This window comes from Dendropsophus ebraccatus, chromosome 7 (genome assembly GCF_027789765.1).
Source record: "Dendropsophus ebraccatus isolate aDenEbr1 chromosome 7, aDenEbr1.pat, whole genome shotgun sequence".
NCBI lineage: Eukaryota > Metazoa > Chordata > Amphibia > Anura > Hylidae > Dendropsophus > Dendropsophus ebraccatus.
In genome coordinates this window covers 121,160,749-121,186,192 of record NC_091460.1, presented here as the reverse complement: position 1 = coordinate 121,186,192, position 25,444 = coordinate 121,160,749, and the positions used below count along the sequence as shown (strand labels likewise).

Here is a 25,444-nt window from a genome sequence, read left to right as displayed (position 1 = left end):
TCGTAAGTACAATCATATTAAACCACATGGAGAATTCTAGGATTATATTCATGCAATGAATGGAACGATACAAACCTTTACAGTCATATGTTATTCATCGTAACTACAAAGGGGCTGTTTTCTCCCTATCTTTTTCCTTCATAGGCTATGTTCACACAACGTTTTTTCAGCTCCGTTTAAAATTACAACCGTTATTTTGAGTCTAAAATAACGGACGTCATTTAGCAGCCTGGCCTCCCCTTGACACTCATGACTGGTGTTTGTACATTATTCTAGTTTTGGGTTACTAACTGGACTATGGGTGTGGCTTAATTGAAAAGTCCATTGAATTTAATAGTAAAAAACAGAGAAAGAGCGGTAACAAAAGAAAAACTACTAACAAAAAATGTCCTCTGTTTGCAAAAGACGTCCGAAAATAATGATCATGTTCATCAGTTATTCAATACACTGTGTGCATTGGACGTCCGTCTTCCCATTGACTTCAATGCATTGCCATTGCAGTGAGTTAAATCTTGGCAAAACGGACATTTTTTTTTTAAATAAAAATCGGCCGCCTTTTTAATATTTTTGACGTTGTGTGAACATAGCCATACAGTATGTACAAAATGACAAATTTTTGATTATGCTGCACATACTGGACTATTTTCAAAAGAGATTGGTTTTCTGATCATAATAAAACGATTAAATTGGTAATTAGAATTGAGGTTTTCTGGACACATTTTAGAATGGATTTTCTCTGCAATGTGTGCACTTTCTGTAAAGATCCATAAGAATTTTTTTTTACCATTCTCCATCAGCAGGTTATTTTTATTCTGACTTAAAGATTCATCATTTTGACTAAAGTGCCAGTGCAGCAATTCTTAAGTAGATGCAATGAGCTTGTATAAATGCACATTAGAAAGATTGTGGTTCAGGGTCTAAGGTTCAAAAGTGTTACAGTCCACTTAAACTGGGCAAAGCGGTTTATTGCCGCTACACAAAAAGGGGCTGAACATAGAGCCCATATTGTTGTCTTAATATATTAAAATAATATCAGGAGAGATTAGCAAACTTTTAAAAGTTTGGGGCTACAGGGTTCACCGAACTTTGAAAAAAGGTTTGTGTTCGTCTGAACTGAACTTTAAAGAAACTACACTGAAACAGCTAAATGATTGCAGGTGTTTAGCTGTTTTAGACCGATTCAGCAAGTTTGCTTATCAATACTTACCTGGTCACACTCCCCCAGTATCCTGACAGCTTGCTCAGCCAATCACCGGCCGTGGTGCTGTCAGGGCTGTCACGCTCATCTCTGAAGAGATAAGGTCTAACATCTATTACTGAAGGGAGGTTGATTTAATGGAATGGTCAGATTGTAACACTCTGCAATACAGTAGTAATGCTGTTTATTTAACAAGTGATCAAGTGATAACAATAATTGGCATCATCTCATTCAGAAATGCTCAAGCTATTAAAATATAATGTTATTAACCCCCATGATGACAAAAATATACTGATTTATTCATCTTAGTTCTAAACACATGGAATAAATACTGATCACAAAGTCAAATCACAAAAAGGCACTGTAAAATATGGCACTGTCTAAAGAAAACAAACAAACAAACAAACAAACAAGATGGCTCTTAGAAGATAACAAAAAAAATAAACATATCGGGAGAGATTTATGAACGGGTGTAAATATACACCTGGTGTAAATTGCCCACAGCAACCAATAACAGCTCCTCTTTTATTCTACCAGAGCTGAAAGCTGAGCTGTGATTGGTTGCTGTGGGCAGTTTACAAAAGGTGTATATTTACACCCTTTCATAAATCTCCCCCATCAACTTAAAAGGGGCAGAAAAAAAAAAGTCAAGGTGTACTGCTATTTAAAAAAAATATATATATAATGTTGCAGGGATAGGTCAGGGTCCCTTCTCAATAGAACAAGCAGAGAGACCAGTGTGTGGCCGCAAGTTACACTCTCCACAGACCCGGACCCACAGACTTACATTATGGAAGCGTCTCATTCACATGATATAGATATACGAAGCCTGGACTTTTCATAGCTGAATATTCAGACCCCTACGGTTCAAAACTTTAAATATGTTACTCTGATACAGCAAATGTTTATAATGGCAGTATCTCTTAAATTAGATATGCGTAAATCTGTCACATTTCAAACTTCTAACACTATTAGATAGCTGTTAGAATAAGGAGACACATGGTACCTTTCATATATCCATCTGTTCTTCCAAAACGGTGAAAATGCTTTTTTTCTCCTTTGAACTGCTGTAAGCTCGAATGTTTCATTTCTCCTTCTCCCAGCTTGGGAAATCTAGCATTTATGAGATCAGCTGGAATGCCAACTTTGACAACCTATGAGTGAAGGATCTGAAAGCCCGGTGCAAAATCTGTGGACAAATGTTCAGCAGAATCCCATACAGAACAAGTATGCTTTGTAACACCTGGAGTAGTGGATCCACTGGACCGTCACCAGCGATGGCACTAACCTCACCAGGGAGCGGAGTCTAAGGGGCCGCTGGTTTTCACCAGAGCCCGCCGCAAGGTGGGACGGACTTGCTGCGGCAGGCGACCCCCAGGTCGATACCCCTGTCTTGGTTGCTAGTGACGGCAGGCGAGGCGTGGCAGGAGCAGTAGGCAGGAGATAGTGCAGGCTGAGGATAGTATACGTGCTTGCAGGTGGCAGACAGGACTCAGGAACAATGGGAAGGCAGCGGGCAAGGACTAGGGACCAGGACTGAAGACAGGAACAAGGGACAAGGACTAAGGTCAAGGACAACAGGGAGCTGGGCCAAACGCTATGGGAAGCATATAGAGGCTCCAACACGAGGGGCAGGGCACGCTGGGATTTATAGGGAGTGATTGGGTGCAACTAACAATTAGGGACGGACTGGCCCTTTAAATCTGAGACAGCCGGCGCACGCGCGCCCTAGGAGGCGGGGACGTGCGCGCCGGCCTCCACAGACAGATACAGGAGCGGAGGAGAGGTGAGGCGCCCCCAGGGGCCGAACTAGCAGCCGCGCCGGGTCCCTGCACAAGGACCCCGGCGGCTGCATGGGGCAGGAGGAGGTCACGGCGGCGGCCCGGAACACGGGACGCCGCCGCGGCCGTGACAGTACCCCCCCCCCTTTGGCCTCCCCCTCTTTCTTGCCTGCAGATGGAGGCAACAGGCAAGCCTTGGTATTCCGCCGGTAGGCCGGACAAAGGCTTGGCGGGCTCGGGTGACAACATAGAGCACTTGGGCTGAGGTGACCTCAGACACTGGTTGGAACAGTCCTGACCCCAACTGAGAATCTTCCCGGTTCTCCAGTCCAGCTTAGGGGCATGTAATTGCAGCCAAGGGAGTCCCAGGAGGATGGTGGAAGAAGAATGGGGCAGGACATAGAAGGAGATCTTTTCCAGATGTGAAGTGCCCACCTGGAGGACTAGAGGTGCGGTCTGGTAGTGCACATGGTCGGTAAGAATCTCGCCCGTGACCGAGGAGATAGTTAGGGGTCTGGCTAGTGGGGTCACGGGTAGCCGCCATCTCTGGACCAATGTAGCTGCAATAAAATTGCCTGCTGACCCAGAATCGAGAAAGGCAGTAGTCTGGAGAGTTTGTCCTGAGGGTGTCTGGATGGAGACTGGCACAGACAACTTTGGAGAGGTGGCATTCACACTCAGGGGGACCTCTCCCACCGGACCTAGGTGCTGGCGTTTCCCGGACGCTTGGGGACGTTGGGGACATCTCAGCCGAAAGTGATCCAAACCACCGCAGTAGAGGCAGAGATTCAGCTCCAGACGACAAATTCTTTCATCAGGCGTCAGGTGAGCCCGTTCCACCTGCATAGGAGTCTCAGGAGTCGGCTGGGACACCGGAACGTCAGGATTCTGGAAGACCGGCGCCAGCTGGTGATGGCGACGGGACAGGCTTAGTCGCCGTTCATGCCAGACCTCCTCCTCTCTCTCAGAAAAACGAGTATCGACCCTGGTGGCCAGTAGGATGAGTTCGTTCAGGGAGGTAGGTAGGTCTCGTGCGGAAAGCACGTCTCTCACCCGACTGGACAGGCCCCTCTTGAAGGTGGCTATTAGAGCGGCCTCATTCCAGTCTAATTCTGCCGCCAGGGTGCGGAACTGGATGGCGTAGTCACCAACAGAGGAGCTCCCTTGAGAGAGGTTGAGGAGAGCAGTTTCAGCTGAAGAGGCACGGGCAGGTTCCTCAAAGACGGAGCGAAACTCGACTAGGAAGGTTCGGAGATTGGCAGCCACAGGATCATCTCGGTCCCACAGCGGTGTGGCCCAGACCAGAGCTCTACCCTCCAATAGGCTGATGATGAAAACCACTTTAGAGCGCTCGGTGGGAAACTGACTACTTAAAAGTTCAATATGCATGGTGCACTGAGTCAGGAATCCTCTGCACAACTTGGAGTCACCAGAGTATTTGCTTGGGAGAGCCAGTCGAAGTGTAGAAAAAGCAGCAGGAGGTGGTGTGCGCTGGGCTGTAGTATGCTGCTGTAAGGCGGCAGTGAGTTGCTGGATCTGCTGCGACTGTTTCTGGATTTGTTGCGCCTGTAGGGCGACCACTCGGGCTACTTCGCGGATATCAGGCACCTCGCCGGGATCCATGGTTGGAGCCTACTGTAACACCTGGAGTAGTGGATCCACTGGACCGTCACCAGCGATGGCACTAACCTCACCAGGGAGCGGAGTCTAAGGGGCTGCTGATTTTCACCAGAGCCCGCCGCAAGGCGGGATGGACTTGCTGCGGCAGGCGACCCCCAGGTCGCTACCCCTGTCTTGGTTGCTAGTGACGGCAGGCGAGGCGTGGCAGGAGCAGTAGGCAGGAGAGGATAGTATACGTGCTTGCAGGTGGCGGACAGGACTCAGGAACAATGGGAAGGCAGCGGGCAAGGACTAGGGACCAGGACTGAAGACAGGAACAAGGGACAAGGACTAAGGTCAAGGACAACAGGGAGCTGGGCCAAATGCTATGGGAAGCATATAGAGGCTCCAACACGAGGGGCAGGGCATGCTGGGATTTATAGGGAGTGATTGGGTGCAACTACCAATTAGGGACAGACTGGCCCTTTAAATCTGAGACAGCCGGCGCACGCGCGCCCTAGGAGGCGGGGACGTGCGCGACGGCTGGCACAGACGGAGACAGGAGCGGAGGAGAGGTGAGTCGCCCCAAGGGGCCGAACTAGCAGCAGCGCCGGGTCCCTGCACAAGGACCCCGGCGGCTGCATGGGGCAGGAGGAGGTCGCGGCGGCGGCCCGGAACACGGGACGCCGCCGCGGCCGTGACATGCTTCCCTGGTTTAGAACAAGTTCGTAAAGATGGCGGCTGTAATAAACTACACATAAAAAGAAGCAAAAAAGGGCATGCTCACCTGTCTGCTCTCCCCAAGTACCAGCCAATTAATGGTCACATCATGGAGGTACCCTGTGGCAACAGGCTAGAGATACCTGGCTATCCCGTGTTTTTAGACTCGCAACCGAGGCTCCATGGACTCTTGTTTTGCATATTTGAATTTTGGGGGGCATCAGTGGAGACTCTTGATTGAGTACTTCATTGGAATTTTTTCACTGATTTGTCATTGCCCCAACTAGCCAGAATCCTGCTCCACACTGACGAGGGGCAAATACCTGAAACAGTTGTCTGTGGATGGATGCCTGCCTTGGCAAGCCCTTATCTTGACAAAAAGGGGCCACCCTGTTGTTTCCCTATTTATGTTCCATTACTCGCAACAAAGTGGGACTTAAGGGGTTACCTATCAGGGTGGTGTGGTGTTCTCCCCATCATGGAGGCACCCCGTGGCAACAGGCTAGAGATATCTGGCTATCCCGTGTTTTGAGACTCGCAACCGACGCTCCATGGACTCTTGTTTTGCATATTTAATTTTTTGGGTGCATCAGTGGAGACTCTTGATTGAGTACTTTATTAGAATTTTTTTACTGATCTCCTTGAGTTCAGTGATTACTGTGTTCTGTTAATTACTGGTCACGGTACTGTCCCATGTCAGTCATTAATTGGCTTAGCAGGCGGAAGGCAGCTGCAGGGGACTCTTTAGACAGGAGAAAGACATTGGGAGAGCATGGACAGGTAAGTATTGATGAATAAACTTGCTGAATCAAATTGCTGTTTAAGTTCTGTTCACGTAAGGTTTGGTTTGGATGAACCCAAACCTTGCCTCAAAGTTCGCTTATCTCTAAACATGACCTAAATAATCCGGGCATTCTAGATTAATTAATAGCAAAGTTATCTCCTGGTGATTAACCAGTTAGGCTGGGTTCACCATGTATATTTCAGTCAGTATATTTCAGTCAGTATTGCAACCAAAACCAGGAGTGGATTAAAAACACAGAAAGGATCTGTTCAAACAATGTTGAAATTGAGTGGATGGCCGCCATATAACAGTAAATAACGGCCATTATTTCAATACAACAGCTGTTGTTTTAAAATAACAGCAAATATTTGCCATTAATTGGCGGCCATCCACTCAATTTCAACATTGTGTGAACAGATCCTTTCTGTGTTTTTAATCCACTCCTGGTTTTGGTTGCAATACTGACTGAAATATACTGACTGAAATATACATATACTGACTGAAATATACGTAGTGTGAACCCAGCATTAAGGTGCGTTTACACGTAACGATTATCGTGCAAATTTGCGGGATAACAATCAAATTTGCACGATAATTGTACGTGTAAACGCAGCGAACAATCAAATGACGAACGAGAAATTGTTCATTTTGATCTTTCAACATGTTCTTAAATCGTCGTTGATCGTTCACAAAAAATTCGCAGATCGTTCTGTGTAAACGGTCATCGCGAAAGTCCGCCCGCAGCCTGGCCCCCTGCCCGCAGCCCGGCCCCCCGCTCATCCGCAGCTCGGCCACGCATCCTACAGCCCCCTGCGCCGGCTTGATCGCCGGCCCGATCGCCACCCTGAGGCCCCGATCATCATCCCCGCCGGTCCGATAGCCCCGCCGCCCCGGCCACGAGCATACTTTACCTGCTCGGCGTATCGGGTGTTCGAAATTCCAGGCTCCCCTCTTCAGTGCGTTGATTGGCTGAAGAGGGGAGTCGGGAATTTCAAACAGCTCCTCTTCAGCCAATCAGTGCTCCTCTTCAGCACTGATTGGCTGAAGAGGAGCTATTTGAAATTCGCTGTAGGATTTGTGGCCGGGCTGCGGAGGAGCGGGGGCCAGGCTGCGGGCGGGAGACGGGCTGCGGGTGGCCGATCTTAAAACGATTGCAAAACGATTTTTCTGTACGATATATCGTTCCGTCTAAACGCTGATCGTTATGAAAAAAAAAAAAGTTACTCCAACATCGTTAATAGTACGATCGGGCGAATTATCGTTCTGTGTAAACATAGCTTTAGGGTTACCTCACAAACATACATTTGGGGTAGATTGTACCTATGTAATATCCTAAGTATTTTTGGCCTTGCAATTTTGTACATGGAGGATAAAAATTACGATTTAGATAACGAGTAAAAAAAAAAATCCCCCTGGGGGCTGGGTTCACACTATGTATATATGAGGCTGTATTTGGTCCTCATGTCAGGTCCTCATAGCAACCAAAACCAGGAGTGGATTGAAAACACAGAAAGGATCTGTTCACACAATGTTGAAATTGAGTGGATGGCCGCCATATAACAGTAAATAACAGCCATTATTTCAATATAACAGCCGTTGTTTTAAAATAACAGCAAATATTTGCCATTAAATGATGGCCATCCACTCAATTACAACATTATGTGAACAGAGCCTTTCTGTGTTTTCAATCCACTCCTGGTTTTGGTTGCTATACAGCCTCACAAATACAGCCTCAAATATACATAGTGTGAACCCAGCCTAATTAAGGTTTAAAATACATTCTTCATAAGTTTTCTTCCTAACTTATGTCAGTATTGTAGATGAAGACATTTTTAAGAACTGTGCCCACTTACTGAGTACAGTGATATAAAGGAAAAGCCAGCTTACCCTCTTTCCTATTGCTTCCTAGCTCGGACTCTCACTCCAACAGGTGCCACGAGATACATCCAACAAAACTCTGAGTCCAGCTTCCAGCAAATAGTTGCAAAAGTAGGTTTATTAGAACCTTCGTCCCCGTACACACACTGCAGGTTGCTCCCAACAAGACGCCTACGCGTTTCAGCTGCGTCAAGCAGCCTTAATCATGGCCATGATTAAGGCTGCTTGACGCAGCTGAAACGCGTAGGCGTCTTGTTGGGAGCAACCTGCAGTGTGTGTACGGGGACGAAGGTTCTAATAAACCTACTTTTGCAACTATTTGCTGGAAGCTGGACTCAGAGTTTTGTTGGATGTGCCCACTTACTCCCCAAAATGTAATTTACTATAATTCATTTTGGACCTTATGAAATGATTCCACGGTGTCTACTTGACAGTTATTAATTCCTAGCAGTGTGTGTAGGTTACATATAATATGGCCTCTCAGCAAGACCTCTATTCTCCTTATATTTATTTTAATGTCAGTCTTTTGTCTCCTGCTGTGGTTATAAATGATCCCATGGTATTCATACTCTTCATAATGAAAATTAATATAATCAGCAATGTATCATCTCAATTTCTGGACAATGATATATTAATTCTCTGGAATTATAAAAGAGATTTTAAGTTGCTAGTACAATCTGTTTTTAATAGCTACTTGCTAAGAGACAACACTCCTGACAAAAATTGCGGGTTTATATGGTTAACAATGTTACGTAGGTGGTACAAGTTATAGTAACTTTCACATGCTTACCAGGAGCAGAGATTTCAAAGCAAAACATTGACCCGAGTATCATACTTCCTCCATTGCCTTGTCTTCTTGTGTAAATACCATGGGGGAGATTTATCAAACATGGTGTAAAGTGAAACTGGCTCAGTTGCCCCTAGCAACCAATCAGATTCCACTTTTCATTCCCCACGGACTCTTTGGAAAATGAAAGGTGGAATCTGATTGGTTGCTAGGGGCAACTGAGCCAGTTTCATTTTACACCATGTTTGATAAATCTCCCCCAATGCCTTTCCCAGGTAAGCATTGCAAAAGCACCAACAGACCAACTTCCCCTTTTGCTCCATGGTCCAGATCTGATGTCTTTGTGCCCAATATAGAAGCTTTTAGGGGTGAACAGGAATCTTAATGGGCACCATAAATGATCTGTGGCTACATAGCCCCATATGCGGCAAGTTGTGATGCATTGTGTGTTGTGACATCTTTCTACCATACTGGTTCTAATCTCTAAGAGCTTTGATCTCCCATCACCCTGACATCAGTTTATCAGTTATCATTGATTTGACCACTTTTAGCAGGTACGTCTGATTGTGTAACAATAACACATATTTATTCAAAGTGAAACACAAAATAAAAGCAAGGGTATACAATGTATACATTGTTTTATTTTCTCTCAAAATCATAGTTTGGTATTATTTTGCTCTGTGAAATAGCCTTGGGCTGGGTTCACACTGTGTTTTTGAAGTCTGTTTTTTGGGGGGGAAAAAATAAAAAAATAAAATGGATGGAAAAACTAATGTATTTGTATCCATCTGTTTTGATCTGTTTTTCCATTGACTGCCATTATTTAAAAAAAAAAAGATAAAAACAATCAAAATGCATCCATTTTTTAGCGTAAAAACATGGTCAACCACATTTTTGTGTTCTTTAAAAAAAATGTTTTGATTCATTTTTTGATTCTTTTTTGAATATATAATGATAGTCAAAATAGAGTGCAAAAATGCAGTGTAAACCCAGCCCTTGGGTTAAAAAAAAGAAAAAGAAAAAAAAGACAGATACTACTGAATTTAGGAATTTACAAGTTGGCAACTCTGACTGTAAACACCTGTGTCCTTGTTTCCTTTTCCTATTAGTCTGAAATATCCCAATATCAGTGATTTAAGATGACGAATATTGAAAATTTGTTAAATATTTTTTAGTTCTGAGCGAGCACTAAAATGCTTGAGTGCTCGTTAATTGAGACAAGCATTTTTCAATGCTTAAGTGCGCGACTCAGTAACGAACCCCATTTAAATCAATAGGAGACTTGAGCATTTAACCAGGTGCCCCTTTCCCGGTAAAGCGGAGGGTGCCTGGTTCACCTTCGTTCTAATTTTTGCATATTTTGTCCCTTGAAGGGATGTTTAAGCAAAACATACAACAATTAGAATACAAAAAATGTAATAGGTTTCTGCATGACACATTAGTTTTCTGGCAGGATGCCTGAAAATTAGAACAAAAAATGTCAGGGAATGTAGGGGGAATGGAAAACTGCACTGTGCAATATCCGTGCCCCAGCTAGATCATAGTCTAAGCTCCCATTCATAAAAAGCATCATGTTAATCTCTTTATTACTGTTTACTCAACAGTAAAAGAGGGATTAACATGATGCTTTTTATGAATGGGAGCTTACACTATGATCTAGCTGGGGCACGGATATTGCACAGAGCAGCGCTGAAGGGCATTATCAGAACACTCGTGCTCTGCTCTCATAGATGCTGCAGTAGTGTTTAAAAAGGGCTCAAACATTGTTTGTTCATTCATAAATATTCATTTTATGAGCCCTTTTTAATCCCAAACAGTAACCTGAGCTCCACATGGTGCTCGATAGAGTATACTTGCTCAACACTAATAAATTTGTGTTATTCTACACTCCCAAGTACTTTTATTCTTTAAATGTTGACATCCCTGAGCCACACATATTTAGGGTATCTTGAACCAACAAGAAAGGTAAGGAGTAGAGATGAGCCGAACTCAGATTCATTTAAATTTTTGCAAAAAAATTTAGCAAAAATTTTACTGAACTGGTGTCTCCTGGTGGCTTCTGTGGGAAAGGCCCACTGAGCCAATCACAGGCTGACTAGAACGGGGCAGCACTGCGGCCTGTGATTGGATGTGTCACTCTTGTCGGGGCAGCACTGCGGCCTGTGTCACTCTTGTCTCAGAAGTGAAAACCCGCTCAGCCAATTACAGGCTGACTGGGATGGAACAGCACCACAACCTGTGATTGGCTGAGTGGGCTGCCACTCTAGAGACAAGAGTGACAGCCCGCTCAGCCAATAACAGGCCGCAAGGCTGCTCCATCCTAGTTAGCCTTTGATTGGCTGAGCGATCCTTCATTGTAGAAGACAGGTCAGCATAGCCTTTAGAAACCGCATTAAAAAAAAAGCTAACTAACTTAACATGTCGAATGCAACACAACAGGAACATAATAATCACTTTTGATGCTTGTAAAGTTTCTTTCTTAATATAATTAATTCAAAAGCACTACAGATCCGCAACTCTTTGGTGATTGCTCATTATCTATGCCTCTATATTTCCCATGTAATCACAATATAAATATTACCAGACGTTAAAAAAAACATTTCCAGCTGATTGGATGCATACACTTATTTACATTTGATCATAATCACTACTTTTCCCCTCTACAATGAATAATTTATGGTGTATTCAGTGAACATAGTAATCTGATGAAGTATGGAATTACTAAAGTTATCCAATCTTGCTTCTTAAACTATGATAGTTGAAGTGTCGGAAATAACAGGATCTGTTCAACAATTGTATAAGTGTAAATGTAAGTAGATAAATTACCATCATTATGTGAATTTGAAACCAGAAATAATTTACAATAATTTACGGTTTTCACAAAAGCGTGTCTGAAAGTAACAGTTTTTTTCTGACCTATTAAAATATAATATGACATTATGTTGTCTTCTGATGGGACAGCTGCCTTACCCATATACAGGAAAGATTATATATTAGTAATAGGCGCTGTGGAGTGGAATGAAATGTTGACCCTCTGTGTCTCACGCTGTTTTGATTTGTTACTGTACAATTAAACTTTATTCACAAAAGGCTTTATTTCACAGAGAATGTCTACATATACAATGGTCCATCCCCTAGTAGAGTTAAAGTAGAAGTGCATCCAAAGTATTTTTTATTATGTTATTACTTATGGAAAGTTATACAAATTCCTAATGTACATTAATTATGGGAAATGCACATATACTGCTATTTTCCTTAATTTAGTAGATCAAGCAGGGTTCAGATTTCCTAAAAAACGGTGATGTCACGAATCAGGTGTAATTTCTATGGAGTGTCCAGCAGGGGGCGCACTATATGTAGAAGTCTACAGAACTGTATTGTATATGCACATATATGTAATGTATAACAGGGACACAGGGCAGCTCCCTCTCTCCCTATGCTGCCATGACTAGGTTCACACCAGGAGCAAAGGAGATAGATGGCACCAAGCAGGGAGGGATAGAGGTGCCCATACATCTAACTACCTCCCCCTCCCTCCCTGCTCGGTGTGTGGGATAGATACACACAGTACTACTCCTTCCATCATCTGCTCATACTATGAGCATATGATGGGGGAGTAATACCAGACCAATCCCCATCACCATAACTACCCTACATACATCCATCCATCCACCACCCGTCGCCACCAGCCCTCTCCCGCTGACCCCCTGCCTAACAAAAGCAGGACAAGTAAAATCCAGCTTTATGTATATGCTGTCTATAATGTTCTATTGTGATTTCTATTTGTGGTCAACACTAGATATCAAACCTTGAACTTTTATTCCGTTGTTTTGTTCAAAGTTGTGTCTATTCATTGTGTAGCTATATGTTTTTCCAGGAATCTTGATAGCAACCATTAGAGATGCCTAGTTTAGTAGTTCAATGCCAGTTCAACTTGTGTTTCATAAGCACTAGAAATATAGATTGCAATGAATTATTGACTGGGCAGGCATTTCCTGTGTCTCAGCAAGAAGTGGAGAATAGTGGGGACCAAGGCAATGTAAAAAAAGACTCTGGTGGGGGACTGGGCAGGTAAGTAGAGATTATTTTTTTAAGGGAAAATAACAGTAGGTTAGAAGAATTTGGGGACATCAAGGAAGAAGGTTTGCTACCTTCTTCTGTAGTGCCAATTTTCTGATATATTACTTCTTATTAATATGCTAATTAGACAATTTAGTGCAGTGGAGACAGTATTACAGCCCACAATGCACCATTTCGCCTGTCTGCTTTCTCGTTCTTAACTCCTTCATGACCAAGGTAGTTGATGTCTGGATGTCTGGGTCAAAACAATGTTCCTTCTAAGAGCCATAACACTTTTATTTTTTCACCTACAAGGCTGATTAGGGTGTCATTTTTTTTGTTTGCGCCATGATCTTTAATTTTTATTAGTATTAGTACTTTTGATTGCTTTTTATGAATTTTTTTTCTGATGTATAATTTGAGAAAATCATTAATTCTGTTTTTTTTTTCTTTCAGTTTACACCATTCACCACGTGAGAACATTATTGTTATATTTTAATAGATTGGACACTTACGCACGCTATGATATATAAAATGTTTATTTTTTTGGCACATTTTTATTTCTGTAATGGGCAAGGAGGTATTTTAAACTTTTATTGGGTGGTTATAAGGTTTTTTTTTTTAAATACTTTTAAATATATATTTTTTTAATTACACTTTTTTTACACTTTTATTTTACTGTTAAACATGCAATCATTAGATTGTATACTGATGAATGCTATGCCAAAGCAATTCATCCTACCTAAGAGCAGACTCTACACACAGATCGCCCATCCGAAAGTATGAAGGTAAGTGGCTTACCCCCACCTGTTGGCACAAGTGATCAGGACATGCTGTGGGGGTCCCGATCTATCAGTGACAGGTGCTTAATCTGTCACTGACTTCCTTAAATGCTGCAATCGCTCTGCATTGTGGCGTTTAAGGTGCACTTGACAGGATTGCAGCTGCCTGTCATTATCCTCGGCTCCAGAGACACAAATGTGTGCGGGGCCGCTCACACTGCAGCGATCCCGCACACATCAAAACCCTCTGACAGTCAGGATCGTATTTATACATATTACAGACATGAAGGGGTTAATACTAAGGCAGAGCTCTGCAGGGACATCACTCCAGCCACTCATCACTGCAGATGAAGATTCATAAGAAGGGGTGGGCAGGATCAGTGCATTGAGGGCTTAGGTAAAGACCCAGTACACCAAACTTCCTAAATAGCATAATAATTCAAAGTAATAAAAGAACCTTCTTTCCTGGTGTCCCCTGCCCTATGGAAGCATACTGTATGTGCAGGTTAGATTCTTCTGCTGTTAGTTTCCTTTTAAGTCACTCTGACATATAGAACATGAAAGATCATATTAGTTATGCAATGCAAGTTGAGCCGTAGATCCATACGTCTAGGAATATTTCCTCTTCAGCATTTTAGGGAAGCTGAATGAGTCGGTAATGGCAGCCATTATACTTGTCATTATAGGAAGCATCATTTTTTTTTTCCATCTTGAAGATTAACAATATTATTAACTATTTGCTATGTGCACATACAGCAGCAGATTACTGGGGGTGTCAATATACTACAAAGTTTGGTCTCCACAGGTATTCTAATGGGTTTTTTGACTTCAGGGACACAGCAGAATGAGCATTGGAGTACAGGGATAAAGTAATGCATAATAATCGAAATTTTGATACCAGGCTTGAAGTTCCAAAGTAAATTCATCAAAGGATAAATCTAAATTAGAAAAGAAATGTACATGCCTTGATCACGCGAGAACAAAGTGTAACATCAGAAAAGTGTCCAAATGAATATTATATTGCAAAAAGTAGGAAAATAAGAGGAAATCCTTTTACATTGAAAATTATTTAGAACTGATGTAAATGAAAATAAAATAAATAAATAAATAAATCTCCTGTAAATAAGTAGAAAATGGAGTCACGATTACAAAAGGATTTTCAATGTTTAATGGAAATAAGTCTGGATATTTATCAGCTACATTCTATTTACAGCATAGAACCAACTACTAATATATACAGGGCCATGACTCTTTCACTAAACTAGGCTATATACTCAATCTGGGTATAAACACCATTAGGCTGATGATAGAAGATTAGAAAAGCTTTTATGCTATATAACTTACTGTAAGTCTGCATTGATGGAATGGTACAGATGAGAGCTTTACCCTTTATTTAAGAGAACCACCAGCCTTCAAATCAAAAAGCAAGCTCTAATATTATCTATATGCTGATGTAAATCTATATTTCTAGATGCCATGTAGATTGTTCTTTTGACCAACGTACTATTTTCACCTTGAATGATGCAAATATTTAGAAGATTTTTCTCACAATGGCAAATAGCCAGGACAGACAGGAGTGATTGGCACAATGGAAGGGCCCAGTGCCATGGCACTCACAGTCTAGTGAGGCTTACCAGTTATAACATAAGGAGTGTTGAGTGAACGCGCCTAACTGTTCAGGTTCGGTAACATACTCCGAACTGGAAGGCTCAACATTTGACTCATGGTGGCTGGAGAAGTTGGATTATTCCCTTGGGCAAGGGTTGGGAACCTTGGCTCTCCAGCTGTTGGAAAACTACAGCTCCCATCATGCCTGGAGAGCCAAAGCTAAAGCTTCCTTAGACAATTTAGGTTCCCTTCCCCTGCCCTAGAGTCCTAGAAAACATAGAGCCATAGGCCATATCCATGCTTTTCTGATAGCCCTAGGGCAGCATGTCATTTCTCCAGCCACCGGGAGTCATACTGTATGTATGTTGCCATCGAATAAAATTCAGTGCCCCCATTTGCTGGGCCAATGTAGAAGGTGTAAATTATGTTAAATAAGGCAAAAGAGGAGGTCACACTTGCTCTCCGCCTAGCTGCACTCCCCTTCCCGCTTTTTAGATGAATAGGGCTGCGTCAATTAAATAATTATAAAAAAAAAAAAAAAAATAGAAAAAAAATAAATCCAGAGTGGGTGATTTGTGATTATTTTTAAGTATTTAACAGGGGAGGAAATTTGTGTCCCTGACCAAAATCTTTTGTATCCAACTCTTTTTGCCTGCTAAAAGGGGTTGTCCAGCAAAAATAATTTTCTTTCAAATCAACTGGTTTCAAAAAGTTTTATAGATTTGTATTTCTATTTAAAAAATATTGTCTTCCCATACTTATCAGCTGCTAAACGTCCTTCAGGAAGTGGTGTTTTCTTTTCAGTCTAACACAGTGCTCTCTGCTGCCACCTCTGTCTGAGACAGGAACTGTCCAGAGCAAGAAAGGTTTTCTATGGGGATTTGTTACTGAGCACTGTGTCAGATTCAAAAAAACACATTTCCTGCAGGACATACGGCAGTATAGGTAGACTGGAGATTTTTAAACAGAAGTAAATTACAAATCTATATAACTTTGTAAAACCAGTTGATCTAAAAGAAAAAGATTTTCGCTGGATAGCCCCTTTAATACCACTTTTACCTATGCTGAGCCCATAAGAAAAAACATTTGTGAAACATCGCGCATTTTGCGCATCATGAACCATTCAAAAAGACTTAAGTAAAAAAATATGGTTTTCATTCCCTTTTCAAACCACGATTTCACTAAGGCAGCTCCCTGTGAAGAAAGGTGACAGATAAAAATGTGGTTGCAGTTCTGTCACTGAAATGCAGAAAATGATCCTAAACAACAAAGCAGTAGTAAAACTTTGAAGGGTCTTTTATGTTATATTTATGACACATGGCATACAGCGTGATTTAACAATGAGTAGCGATATATATTCAGAATGACTGCTTGCTTTACTGTAAGCACATTCAGGCTTCGGAGACACAGGCTGTGCATGCTTACACATTTTGGAGAAATGACACATAAACTTGCTACAATATAAAAGGATTAGCAAAATTTTTTTTTTTAATTATATAAAAAAAGTTTAAAAAAAAACCTGCCTGGAAAATATCAGTGGGGTGTGTACAACAGTAACATTAGTGGATAAAAGCTGGTAAGAATGGAATAAGTTATTAGATGGATCATGGCAGTGTGGTATTGAGGAATAACCCTAACAGAACCGGCTGTTAAATCCTATAGACTCCCTTGTATACGGGGCTCTACCAATCAACAAGGGATATAGTCATCAGAGCACAGCCTAACTAGGAATATAGCCAGCGACTCGGTGGTAAAAAAAAAAGGCACTATAAGGGCCCAATATTTGAGCTCTCCCACCTACGTGATAAAGAGTAAATTGTTTATTTGTTTTGTCTCACCCATCCCAAATGCCAAATTCGAGCATGCTTGAGTTGCACTCATCTCTAGTACAGACATATTGTAGTCCAAATATATATATATAATTATAAGTATAGATGACCAAAGTGAATCTGACGAATTCTGATTTGCAGCAAATTGGGCAATAAATTAGCTTACTGAAGCTAGGGGTTAGGTTGGTGGAAGCAAGGGGTTATCCATAATCCCTCGCACCTGTCCAATCAGCTGAAAACCCCCACTGTGATGTCAGCACCTCCCCCTTCATATAATGCAATTGCCTTCCTGGAGGCAGACAGTCAGTGTATAGTGGAGAGTAGATTGCAGAAGGCAGTTAGAGCAGGAAAAAAAATACAAAGAGATAGAGACAGAGAGGATAGAAGGTTGGATTGTGGGTGGTTTTATGTGGGAGCAGTGAAGCCATTGTCCAGTATTCCAAGTAACTGGGTGACTGTTGTTCATTATACCAAGTCACTGGGTGCTGGGTGTGCATTATAGGAAGTCACTGGGTGTGCATTATAAGAAGTCACAGTAAGCACAGTGTCCATCTTAATACCTCACTGGGTGCTTATTTACCTATGTCCACTGCTGCCCTTGGAGAAAATTGTTATTACACCGCTGATCCACCCACATCCTCTACTGTGCATGGTGGAAATTGAATGATTGACAGGCTGATTGACATTTAAATTGCCATTCCCCAATTTTGACACTGTCACAGCAACAGCTGTTGAAAAAAAAATGCTGCTCTGTAGCTCTGTAATAGTCCCTTTATTGTAGCTACTAAAGTTTGTCTGTTTTAATAAGAATTACCTGGCATTTTTTATTTATCCCCCCCCCCCTATAGTAATACATAGTAATACATATCAATTTTATTTATTTTTTTTAGTCTGGAACTTTTACTCAAATACAATAAACTATAAAAAAACAAGGACAGCTGAAGATACATTTGGTTGTTTCACATGTTATGAAAATATCTATGCTAATATTATGCTAGGCACTTGCTACTGTATATGGAATTAATTTGTGTTCCATATACATGCAGCAGATGTAGTTAAGCATAGTGTCTATAGCATCTATATATGGCACAACTATATGCGGAGGGAAATAAAATAAGCACAGATGTATTTTGGTTGCTGCATAATAGAGATTTTTTTTTTTTAGTAAATGGAATGTCCGATCAAAGACATAAAAGCAATGTGCATTAAAAATACTTAACCATTAACGGTTCTATCAAAATGTTTAGGTTTGGCAATGTTATCCTCACCTGAATGCTCAGCTCTAGTTTCCCCATGGCTGTACAAGTTAGATGCCACCCTAGGGCTATGTTCGCACATCATTTAACAGCGTCCGTTGCGTAGCAACGGAGGCTGTTAAACAGCCAGGCTGCAGTCAGCCTGTTCCTGTAGCCGATACCTCCGTATCGGCTGCAGGAGCATTCTTTTTTCACAATTGATTTGCGGGCACAGTAGGGTGTGCCCGCAAATCAAAAAGCCATTCACTTCAATGCAATGTGCGGCCGCCGCTGCACATTGCGTTGTGTGAACAGCTGATGTTTCCGGACGCTGTTCAGTGAACAGCATCCGAAAATAATTGACAGGCACATTATTCTAACGCCTGTTCTAAAGATCGGGCGTTAGAATAAGGATGTATGAACACTGTGGGCGGCATTGCATTGACTTCAATGCAATGCCGCCCCTACAGTAAAGGCATTGAGGCAATTGCAATCAGCTACCGTTCTTTACTAAAAAAAAAAAAAGATGTGTGAACATAGCCTTAGGCTAAAAGGGAAAACATGAATATAGCCTATGGCTAAAGCATCTCTGTTTAGCGAAGCCATAACAATATGGCACTGACCGTCTAAACAAGTGCCTGTAGAGATGTTTACATTCCTTAAAGCTTAAAGCGTAACTGTCATTTCAGGGTCATTTTTCTGAAAACATTAAATATCAACAGTACAAGCGATTTTAAGAAACTCTGTAATAGGTTTTATGTACTAAAAGAGTTTCCTTCTGTACTGAAAAAGCAATCTCCCAGCCTCCCCCCTCACATCAAATGAAGCAGGATTTCTGTCTCCATTATGTGGCTATGGAGAGGGGAGGGGCTGAGAGGAGTGACTGAGCACGGAGGATTTCTGAAAAGCACAACACCCTGCAATCTTCTCTCAGTAAGTTCATAGATAAGCACTGACCTTTCTGACACCTGAATTTAGCGTTTTAGGTGCCCAGAGAGTCTACAAACAGCTGACCTTCATGTCACCTCTTCCTGCTCCCTCATCTCCCTCAGCCCCTCCCCCCTTCATAGGCTTACAATGGAGAGAGCAGAACCCGTCTTCACTGGCTTCTCTGTAATGAAGACGTGTTTGCCTGATAATGCACAGATAAGAAGTCAGGGGGGGAAGGCTGGGAGATTGCTTCTTGAGTACAGAAGGAGGCTTTTTTGGCTTATGAAACCTATTACAGAGTTTCTTAAAATTGCTTATACTACTGATTTCTGCAATAAAAAAAAACATGACAGTTACGCTTTAAGTAAACACTGGTGCTACGTAACTTACTCCTTCTGTACCTCAGCCAGTGAAGTACTGACATGAGCCTTAGTAGAACACATGCCCCAGGGTATATAAACTGGCTGCCATCTTTGAATAAAGGAGATCCAACATCAGTGAGTCAGGGTGTTTGATTTTTAGTAGGCACTATAAATGGTTTAACTTGTAATTTGGAACAGACAGTCAATATGACAGTACTCTTCAGGTGCATCCATAACAGTTGGTGCCCAACGTGGAGAGGAGCAGCCAGATGTTATAGCCATTCCAGTTGTTTAAGTCGCAACTCCAACTATGTATGCTGATTTCACTGTCTCAGATGATTAAGAAGAATCCGAAAGCCTGAAGCCAATGAACAAAGAAGCAAATCCACCCCCATACATTTCCTATTAGACTTGAATAGACTACAATTTGTCTTTAGACTTTCATTTGTATAAGCCCCATAAAAGATTGTCCCCAAAGTGATGAAGTACTCAGAACACACACACAGTGGGAAATATTGTTTGACCTAGCAATAAAGGCAATCTGCTTTTGATATTGGATTCGAAGAGGAGACTGTTAAGGATGTCATATTTTGTATATTTAGTGAAGCCATTACAATAGGGCACTAAAGATGTTTACATGTCATAAAGCTTATGTAAGTCAACACTAGTGCTTACGTAACGAACTCCTTCTGTACCTCGGCTAAAAAAGTACTGACAGAAGCCTTAGTAGAAGAACACACGGCCCCAGGGTATATAAACTTGCTGCCATCTTTGAAAAAAAGGAGATCCACCTTAACTATCAGTGTGTCAGGGTGTTTGATTCTCAGTGCACACTATAAACTTTATAACTTGTAATTTGGAACAGACAGTCAATATGGCAGTAGTCTTGAGGTGCATCCATAACACAGGCTACCCTCCCCTCTCAGTAGGTATTGAACAATAGTACCTGGTAGTCTGAAGTGAGGAGAGGAGACTGACGAGAAATGCAGTTCCCGTAAATTATAAAGAAGTAATATAGGGGCATATCAGAACAAGGTGTATGTGTGTGTGTGTGTGTGTGTGTATATATATATATATATATATATATATATATATATATATATATATATATATATATATCACAACAACAGGATCAATGGAGAACTCCTGCAGATAAATGTGGTTATTATTGATTTATACCTTTTCAAGGACGGTGTTAATTCGGAGAATGTATTTTTTTATGACCTTCCTATTTCTGATCCTATTTGTCAACACTGTTCTCTTCACGGTGTCTTTGAATGTTGCATTTTTTAATCACATCTACCTTTTTCTTGTAAATGAAACCGTGACCTTGGGTCTGCAACTCTATTTCTTATTGCTTCAGTTAATAAATGTTAGATGCTACTTGAAGAAAGGATTTATTTTACCTATTTCCCTCTTATATGTAATTTGTTATATCCAAAGTATGTAAGAAATGAAATTAATTTAACAGAAGACATGGAGGAACAGGGCTGCTTAACTTAGTTTTTACTTACTCAAGGTACTGAGCAATATTGATGCATTTATTATCTGTAGGTTTGCTTTTAGCTGGTATTTTATAATTTTACATATCTTCTACTAGAATAATTTTATACATTTTCTTTTAAAAGCCTCTTTTCCATGTCAAACCTGGTGGTTTAGGGTCCTATTACACGAGCAGATGAAGGGCCGATCAATATTGTAAACGAGCGGCGATATGCTAGATCAGTGATCGTTTACTGGGCCTATTACACAGTCCAATAAGCGCTTGGCCCGCACAGACATCGATAGCAATGTCCGTGCAGCCCTTGCCTAAAAAGTTAGTACATTGACTGTCCACACTTACAATGTTCTTCTGTGCTTTGCATGTGTTCTTGCACCACGTGCTGCTGCTTCAGAGCTGCCTGTCTAAGCTGACAGGCTGCTCAGCAAATCACTGACCGGGACCACTGTGGTCAGGGATTAACTGAGCAACCTGTCAGCTCAGATAGGTCGCTCTGAAGCTGCAGCGCACTGTGTGGTGATGCATGCAGAGTGCAGGAGAACACTGGGAGTGTGGACAGGTAATATTTGTTTAATCCTCAGCCTTCAGTCGGCAGCCAGTCGGCAGCCAATTTAGGTTTGGACCTTAAGAAACGATCAGCTGATTGTTGTCTGTATTGAACAGAGCAATAATTTATGTTTCGTGTAATAGGGCCCTTAGACTTTTCTGTATTATGGAATTTTGGTGAAATACATAACAAATCTTTGGGATTTTATTAATTCCAGGTCTAAAACCAGAACATGTTAGTAATGTATTGTTCTTATACATGATCACTGCCTTTATAAATAAATTGTAAATGAAGTGATATGAGATTCCATTCATGATACAAGTAGAATGTTCATTTTATAAATTCAGTGGACATTTTTTCTACTACATTTATACAAGAAATACAGTGAAGCCTTGGATTACAAGTACAGTAACTTGGTCTGAGTGAGTTTAAAAAGCAGTGTTCCGTCCTAAAGACTCAGGGTCTCGAGGAAGATCCCTCTGAAAGATGGACAATGTGAACTATTAATAATATTATTCTTTGACACTTTTTAGAATTTTTTTTTATTTTTCATGTGTTATTTATTATCTTTTGCAATTTTTGCTTGGTGTTGGTATTCTTTGCGCATTTGCCCAATATTGACCATATCTATATATGATTCTATGAAATACATAATATTGGCACAGCACTAGGGCACTTTATTATTGTTTTTGTTTTTTTTGTTTTTTGTTTTAATTGTTTTAGGGGTGGGGGATACACATTGAGCCTTACCAGGCTCTGTGCATGTTATATGTATGGTTTTTTTTTAATCGTTTCTAAATGTCTTGTATTGAGCGGTTATGCAATTTTGAGTTGCAGCCTATTAATATTAAGGTCCCCTTTTTAAGTGTTGCGTTGTTTGAGTTTAGGGGTTAGGACTCATGTGTTCTGACTATCTTTGGTGCCTGCAGGGTTTTCTTTACTATACTTAATCAGGAAATCTTTTATACATCTTTTATATATCTAGACCAGTACATTTAGTTGTCCAATAAGGAAAATGTTACATTTACAGATGAGCGAACCGGGTTCGGGTTCAAGTCAATCCAAACCCGAACGTTCGGTATTTGATTAGCTGGGGCTGCTGAACTTGGATAAAGCTCTAAGGTTGTCTGGAAAACATGGATACGGCCAATGACTATATCCATGATTACCACATAGCCTTAGGGCTTTTTCCAAGTTCAGCAGCCACCGCTAATCAAATGCCGAAAGTTCGGGTTCGGATCGACTCGAGTATGCTGGAGGTTCGCTCATCTCTAGTTACATTGCATTGTGTCAATCACACACACATTATGTAATACTACATTATCAGTAAAGTTGATTTATAGCACTGTAAGGCTGGTTCACACTACGTATATTTCAGTCAGTATTGTGGTCCTCATATTGCAACCAAAACCAGGAGTGGATTGAATACACAGAAAGGCTCTGTTCACACAATGGTGAAATTGAGTGGATGGCCGCCATATAACAGTAAATAACAGCCATTATTTCAATATAACAGCCATTGTTTTAAAATACCAGCAAATATTTGCCATTAAATGACGGCCATCCACTCAATTTCAACATTGTGTGGACAGAGACTTTCTGTGTTTTCAATCCACTCCTGGTTTTGGTTGCAATATGAGGACCACAATACTGACTGAAATATACGTACTGTGAACATAGCCTTACGGTATGTTTAGAGTGCTCATTACAACCTTTCAATTGCCTTTCAAGTGTCACCTACATTTCTAGAAAACAAAAAGATCTAGAAATAAAATGAGCAAAGCGGACCGTTCTTATTTTTTTGCTATGGGAATTACAAAATAAAATAAACCTAGTGTAATCTGGCTGCCATCTAATGAACTATAGCTCTAATTTGATTTGAAATTTTTATGCATTTAGGATCTGGTGTTACTGAATGGTGGCTGGATTGTGGGGGCATTTATGTAGAATGAATAGTAATTTAGCCTCTATCTATTGTAATTAAACACATAATTTTAACTTACCTTAAATAGCAATTCACCTATTAACCCATTCCAGGTACCATCCTCTTGAGGACTTCCATATTTGTGATCTGGAGTGATGTATATCTCGTACTTGAATCCCAAATAATTAGATAAGGCGTCAAGGACATCAATTGAAAATCCTTGGTATTTCTTTGGCTTTCCCAGCACATTTTCTAACACCATTACAAATGGTTCTTCCTGTGAAAAATGGCAACAGTTAAAGTTAGTGTTATAAATTGTTATTGAAATGTAATATATTTATGTTACTTTCAATTTAACATTTTTTAGACTTTTAGCTTATATTACATTTCAAAGTAAATGGACAGTATTTCAGTCTGTTCTATATTGTTTCATTCAGATTTATTTATTTATTTTTTTTACAGTGGATTTGAATCCTAAGTAGGGTTATCTAAGGTCCTTGCCTCCTTTTTATATTATTCTGTAAAAAATTGTTATACTGTATTGTTCAAATTTGAACAATAATCTTTCCGTGTGTATGCAGTCAGTGATGAACAAACAACTAACAAATTTTGCATGTCATTGATTGCATCTTTTGAGCTGAACATAAAATTATTGTTTGTCATTCGCAAATCTTTCGGTGCATATACACAATAGTTCATAACTATGATTGTTCGTATACTAGAGTATAAGAATGATCATAATTACGATTGCAATTGGGATCATAACTAATGACTATCGTTCCGTGTATTATGGTGAATGATTTAAGCTTCTTCACAAAATCGCTCATTTACAATAGTTAATTTGTGAAAACAAAAATAATAACTTCCTTTAATAGGACCCTTAGGACAGAACAGGGTGCTAGTTGGCTAGACAGATGCCTTAGGGCAATATTGCATGGCTTCATACAAGCACCAATTCGTAGATCAGAACTTACTTAAAGCGACTCTGTAGCCACAATCTGACCCCCCCCCCCCCCAAAGTGCTTGTACCTTCGGATAGCTGCTCATAATCCAAGATCTGTCCTGGGGTCCGTTCCTGCAGTTATTGTCCTAGAAAAACAACTTTTAAATTTGCAGCTCTTTGTCAAATTGGGGTGGCCTAGAGTATGTGCCCTAGGATTGCAACACCCCTCCGTCAGTTCTCCCTGCCCTCCTCATCACTAGGAATGCCCCCGGCAGGATTTTTCCTATTCATTATGTCTAAACAGGTGCCTTAGCGATCTAGCTCATGTGCAGTGTTCACAAAGGTGATGAATAGAAGAAATTGCTCTTGGAGCATTCCTAATGATGAAGAGGGTGGTGAGAAGGAATGGAGGGGTGTCACAATCCTAGGACATGGGTACTCTAGGTCACGCCAATTTCACACAGGGCTGCAAATTTAAAAGTTGTTCTTTCGGACAATAACTGCATCACCTGCAGTTATGGACTGCAGGACAGATCTTGGATTAAAAGAAGCTATACGAAGGTACAAGCGGTTTGGGAAAGTCCGATTGTGGGTACAGAGTCACTTTAATCTCTACACAGCCTATTTTTGCCTTAAGGACAAAGCAATTTTTCTTTTTTTGCATTTTTCCCTTTTTCTCTTCTAAGAGCCATAGCTCTTTTAATTTTCCATGTACAGAGCTGTATGATGGCTTATTTTTCAGGTGTCAGTTGTACTTTTTATTGACAACTTTCATTTAACCATAAACATATAGAGGGAAACCTAAAAAATATTACTTGTTGGTTGAAATTGAAAAAAGAAACTGCACTTTATGGTAAAACTGATATATGATCTTGATTCTGTAGGTCGGTTCAATTATAAGAATACCCATGTTTACACAGTTTTATTTTATTGTTTTGATACTTTTTTGCAAAATAAAAATGCTCAAAATTGTCCTA

The 25,444-nt window shown here is 41.0% G+C and overlaps 1 protein-coding gene across 1 annotated transcript in view; it reads right to left on the bottom strand.

The window, feature by feature from the left end:
• GRID2 (glutamate ionotropic receptor delta type subunit 2) overlaps positions 1-25,444 on the bottom strand; it is a 797,500-nt gene that overhangs the window by 172,990 nt on the left and 599,066 nt on the right. Inside the window, exon 10 of the mRNA XM_069976784.1 lies at positions 23,604-23,801. Coding sequence (XP_069832885.1) covers positions 23,604-23,801 — 198 coding nt within the window. The remainder of the gene's footprint in view (positions 1-23,603; positions 23,802-25,444) is intronic.